Source organism: Pyrgilauda ruficollis, unplaced genomic scaffold (genome assembly GCF_017590135.1).
Source record: "Pyrgilauda ruficollis isolate IOZ18807 unplaced genomic scaffold, ASM1759013v1 scaffold1013, whole genome shotgun sequence".
Lineage (NCBI taxonomy): Eukaryota > Metazoa > Chordata > Aves > Passeriformes > Passeridae > Pyrgilauda > Pyrgilauda ruficollis.
Genome location: NW_024508247.1, coordinates 2,814 through 8,279, shown reverse-complemented (window position 1 = coordinate 8,279; position 5,466 = coordinate 2,814). Strand labels below are relative to the sequence as shown.

The window sequence follows — 5,466 nt, the reverse complement described above, 5'->3', positions numbered from 1 at the left end:
CTGCTGGAGCTGGGCCCGGGCTCTGAATTGGGGAGGGGGCTCCGCCTGGCCCGCGACAGCCACGGGGTCTATGTGGCCGAGGCCCCCAAATCCCTGCGGCTGCGCCAGGGTGAGGACACCGGGGGGACACTGGGGAGGACTGGCTCCCCCCGGAGCCCCCGCGCCCCCCGCGACCCCGCCTCACCGTGCGGGAAGCGGCCGCAGCCCGGACCCCGCTGCCCGAGCCCCCCGAGCTGCCCCCGGCCGCCTCCGGGCCCCGCATCCCTGCCGTGGAGCTGGCGGCTCCCAAGGGGTCCCTGGGGCTGAGCCCACCCCCCTGGGCAAAGGGGGGCCCGGCCACGACCCCCGATGGTGCCGGAGGAGATGAGGAGGGGGCGCCGGGCGCTCGCGGGGGGTTCCCGGCCCTCCGCGTCCCCTCCGTCCCCATCGATGTCCCCAAAGCCGCCGTGGAGCTGGTCCCGGAGCTCGGCCTCGCTAGCCCGGAGCCCCCCGCGGGCTCCCGGTTTGCCGAGGGGCTGCGGAAGCTCAGCCGGGAGCTGGAGGCTCCGGCGGTGGAAATCGCCCCCAAGCCCCCCAAATTCCGCCTCCCCCGCCTCGGGTGGGCGCTGGCCAAGCTCCGGGAGGGCGGCGGAACCCCTCCGGCGTCGCCCCCCGGCATCGCCATTCCCAGCGTGGAGCTGGATCTGGGCGCGGTGGGAGACGCCGGGGCCAAGCTGAAGGTCCCCAAATTGTCGCTGGCGCCGTTCGGTGACATCGAGGACGGTCCCCGCTTGGGGATCGGGGGCGCTCCGGGGTCCCCCCGGCTCCGCGCCCCGCGGTTCGGCATCGCTGCGGCGGCGCTGCCCAAATTCGGGGGCTCCAGCCCCGACCTCCGCCCCGGGGGGGTCCCCAAAGCGCCCCCAAAACGGGGGGGCAGCGCCGAGAGCCTGATCCTGGGCTGGACGGCACCGGAGCCCCCCGGGACCCTCCGCTCCAGGCCGAAATCTCGGGGGGCTTCGGCGCCGCCGTGGCCGCCCCGGATCCCCATCCCCGCCGTGGGGTTCGCCCTGCCGGGACCAGAACCGGCACCGGCACCGGAGCGGCCCGAGCCCCGCCGGGCTGCGGAGCCGCCGCTGCTGAAGGTGCCGGTTCTGGAGCTGGCTCCGCCGGGCTTGGACGGCACCTCGGAGCCGCCCGGGCGCCGCTTTGGGGTGAAACTCCCCAAATTCGGGGCTGGCTCCTCCGGGAGCGGCGCGGGATCCTCCGGGAGGATGAGGAGGGGCGGCTCCAAGCCCGTCCCTGAGGAAGGAGGAGCCCCCCGGGATGGGAACCCCCGGCGCCGCCGGTGGGTGCCCAGGGTGGGTTTCACCCCCGGGGGGGCCTCGCCGGAGCCCCCCAAATTGGGGAGGATGCGGTTCCCCGATGTGGAGCTCTGCCCCGGGGATCCCCAAATCCCTGCGGTCGGGGGGATCTCCTCCCGCTGCGATCCGGGGGGGCTCCGGGGCGAGGGGACCCCCAAATTCCAGCTGCCGCAGGTGGTGCTGAGCCCCCAAATCTGTGGAGAGCCATGAGCCCCCCCTCCCAGCCTGGGGGGGCTTTGGGGACCCCCGAAAGCGGTGACTGAGCTCCCCCAGACCCTCTCTAACTCCCTCCCTCCCTCCCTCCCAAATTCCTAATCCAGCTTTTTATTTTATTTTTTTTTCGGGGGGGCTTTGAGGCTTTTTCGCCCATTTTTGGGGTGTTTCTATTAACCAGGGAAGGGGGCACAAGGCTGCTGCCCCCCACCCCGGCCCCTCGCGCTTGTTTTGGCCAGAATAAATGTTAATCCTAAAAAAAACCTGGAGTGTGATGGGGCTGGGGGGTCCGGGGGGGCTTTGGGGGGTCCAGGGAGGGGTTTAGGGGGTCCAGGGGGAGGTTTGAGGGGTCCAGGGAGGGGTTTGGGGGGTCCAAGAAGGAGTTTGGGGGCCCAGGGATGGGACTGTTGGTCCAGAAAGGGGTTTGGGTGATTATGGGTGAGGTCTGGGGGTCCAGGGAGGGATTTGGGGGGTTTAGGGATGGGACTGGGGGTCCTGGGATGGAATTGGGGAACCAGGGAAGGGTTTGGGGGTCCAGGGAGGAGTTTGGAGGTACCATGGATAGAGTTTGGGGGTGCAGGGATGGAACTGGGGGTCCAGAAAGGGGTGACTATGGGTGGGGTTTGGGGGTCCAGGGAGGGATTTGGGGGGTTCAGGGAAGAGTTTGGGGGGTCCAGGGATGGGACTGGGGAACCAGGGAGGGGTCTGGGGGTCCTGGGATGGAATTGGGGAACCAGGGAAGGGTTTGGGGGTCCAGGGATGGGTTTGGAGGGTGCAGGGATGTAATTGGGGGTGCAGGGAGGGGTTTGGGGGGTCCAGGGATGGAATTGGGGGTTCAGGAAGGGGTTTGGGGTTGCAGGGATGGAATTGGGGAACCAGGGAGGGTTTTGGGGTTCCAGGGATGGGTTTGGGGGTCCAGGGATGGGTTTGGGGGGTGCAGGGATGGAACTGGGGAACCAGGGAGGGGGTTGGGGGTGCAGGGAAGAGTTTGGGGGGTCCAGGGATGGAATTGGAGATCCAGGGATGGAATTGGGGGTCCAGGGACGGAATTGGGGTCCAGGGATGGAATTGGGGGTCCAGGGATGGGTTTGGGGTTCCAGGGATGGAATTGGGGGTCCAGGGACGGAATTGGGGTCCAGGGATGGGTTTCGGGGTCCAGGGATGGGTTTGGGGGTTCAGAGATGGAATTGGGGAACCAGGGATGGAATTGGGGGTCCAGGGATGGGTTTGAGGGTCCAGGGAGGGGTTTTGGGGGTGCAGGGATGGAATTGGGGGTCCAGGGATGGAATTGGGGTCCCAGGAATGTGTTTGAGAATCCAACGACCACGCACCACCCCACACCACCTCCACAAACCCCATTTCTTTTATTTCCCCCCCCAAAATCCTCGGGCCCCCGCGGGGTCCCCCCGGCGCTAGCGGGGCCCGCAGCGCCCGGCCCAGCCCTCGGTGTCGCCGATGTCCACGCTGTACCGGGAGCTCCAGTCCCGCTCGAAGAGGTCCCGGAGCCGCTCCCGGAAGGTGCCGGCGCCCGGCCCGGGCTGCGCCACCACCAGCGCCGAGCCCGCCGTGCGCTCGAAGTAATCCCCGGACCAGTTGGATGTGCCTGAGGGGCATTTTGGGGAGGGGGACGGGGGGGATTCAGCCCCAAAACAACCTCAAAGTGCGCCCAAATGCACCCAAATGCACCCCAAAGTGCACACAAATGCACCCCAAAGTGCACCCAAAGAGCACCCTAATGCACCCCAAAGTGCACTGAAATGCACCCAAATGCACCCAAATGTACCCAAATGCACCCAAATGCACCCAAATGTACCCAAAGTGCACCCAAATGCTCCCAAATGCACCCAAATGTACCCAAATGCACCCAAATGTACCCAAAGTGCACCCAAATGCACCCAAATGCTCCCAAATGCACCCAAATGTACCCAAATGCACCCAAATGCTCCCCAAAGTGCACCCGAATGCACCCAAGTGCACCCAAATGCACCCAAATGCACCCAAATGTACCCAAATGTACCCAAATGCACCCAATGCACCCCAAAGTGCACTGAAATGTACCCAAATGCACCCCAAAGTGCACCCAAAATGCTCCCAAATGCACCCCAAAGTGCACCCCAAATGTACCCAAATGCACCCAATGCACCCCAAAGTGCACGGAAATGTACCCAAATGCTCCCCAAAGTGCACCCAAATGTACCCAAATGTACCCCAAAGTGCACTGAAATGCACCCAAATGCACCCCAAAGTGCACCCAAATGCACCCCAATGCACCCAAATGTACCCCAAAGTGCACCCAAATGTACCCAAATGCTCCCAAATGTACCCCAAAGTGCACCCAAATGCACCCAAATGCTCCCAAATGTACCCCAAAGTGCACCCGAATGCACCCAAATGCTCCCAAATGTACCCCAAAGGCACCCAAATGCACCCAAATGTACCCAAAGTGCACCCAAATGCACCCAAATGTACCCAAAGTGCACCCAAATGCACCCAAATGTACCCAAAGTGCACCCAAATGCACCCAAATGTACCCAAAGTGCACCCAAATGCACCCAAATGTACCCAAAGTGCACCCAAATGCACCCAAATGTACCCAAAGTGCACCCAATGCACCCCAAAGTGCACCCAAATGCTCCCAAATGCACCCCAAAACTCCCGAAACCACCCCAAAATCCCCCCGTGCGCCGCGCTCACCCACGTAGGCGGCCTTGTCGGTCACCATGTACTTGGTGTGGCTGACGCGCGCGAAGGGGATGCGGCTCTGCGCCGCGCTGGCCGGCACCAGGAACAGGCGCTGGGGACACGGGGGATTGTCACCACCCCGAGGGGATTGTCACCCACCCCGAAGTCATTGTCACCCACCACAAGGGGATTGCCACCCCCCGAGGGGATTGTCACCACCCTGCGGCTCTGCGCCGCGCTGGCCGGCACCAGGAACAGGCGCTGGGGACACGGGGGATTGTCACCATCCTGTGGGGTCTGTCACCCACCCTGAGGGGATTGTCACTCATCCTGAGGGGATTGTCACCCACCCCGAATTCATTGTCACCCACCACAAGGGGATTGTCACCACCCCGAGGGGACTGTCACCCACCCTGCGGCTCTGCGCCACGCTGGCCGGCACCAGGAACAGGCGCTGGGGACACGGGGGAATGTCACCATCCTGTGGGGTCTGTCACCCACCCTGTGGGGATTGTCACCCACCCCGAAGTCATTGTCACCCCCCGAGGGGATTGTCACCCATCCTGTGGGGTCTGTCACCCACCCCAAAGTGATTGTCACCACCCCAAGTGGGATTGTCACCCACCCCGAAGTCATTGTCACCCCCCGAGGGGATTGTCACCATCCTGTGGGGATTGTCACCCACCCCGAAGTGATTGTCACCACCCCAAGGGGATTGTCACCCACCCCTAAAAGGATTGTCACACCTCAAAGGTCTGTCACCCCCCCAAAAAGGACTGCCACACCCCTGAGGCGATTGTCACACCTCTGATGGCACTGCCACCCCCATGATGGCATTGCCACCCCCATGATGGCACTGCCACCCCGGATGGCATTGCCACCCCCGTGACAACAGCATTACCACCCCCACGATGGCACTGTCACCCCAATGATGGCATTGTCACCCCCCCGATGGCACTGCCACCCCCATGATGGCACTGCCACCCCCATGATGGCATTGTCACCCCCGATGGCATTGTCACCTCTGATGGCACCGCCACCCCCATGACGGCACTGCCACCCCCATGATGGCACTGCCACACCCCTGATGGCATTGTCACCCCCCCGATGGCACTGCCACCCGCACGACAACATCATTGCCACCCCCGATGGCACTGTCACCCCAATGATGGCACTGCCACCCCCGATGGCACTGTCACACCCCCGATGGCACTGCCACCCCCCCGATGGC

At 64.1% G+C, this 5,466-nt stretch overlaps 1 protein-coding gene across 1 annotated transcript in view; it reads right to left on the bottom strand.

Moving 5' to 3' along the window:
• Positions 1-2,898: 2,898 nt before the first annotated feature.
• Positions 2,899-5,466, bottom strand: part of LOC121354491 (5'-3' exonuclease PLD3-like) — a gene marked incomplete at its 5' end in the record, with an annotated part of 5,308 nt that continues 2,740 nt past the window's right edge. The window contains 2 exons of the mRNA XM_041469172.1: positions 2,899-3,156; positions 4,248-4,385. Of these exons, the coding sequence (XP_041325106.1) occupies positions 2,966-3,156; positions 4,248-4,385 (329 nt within the window). The remainder of the gene's footprint in view (positions 3,157-4,247; positions 4,386-5,466) is intronic.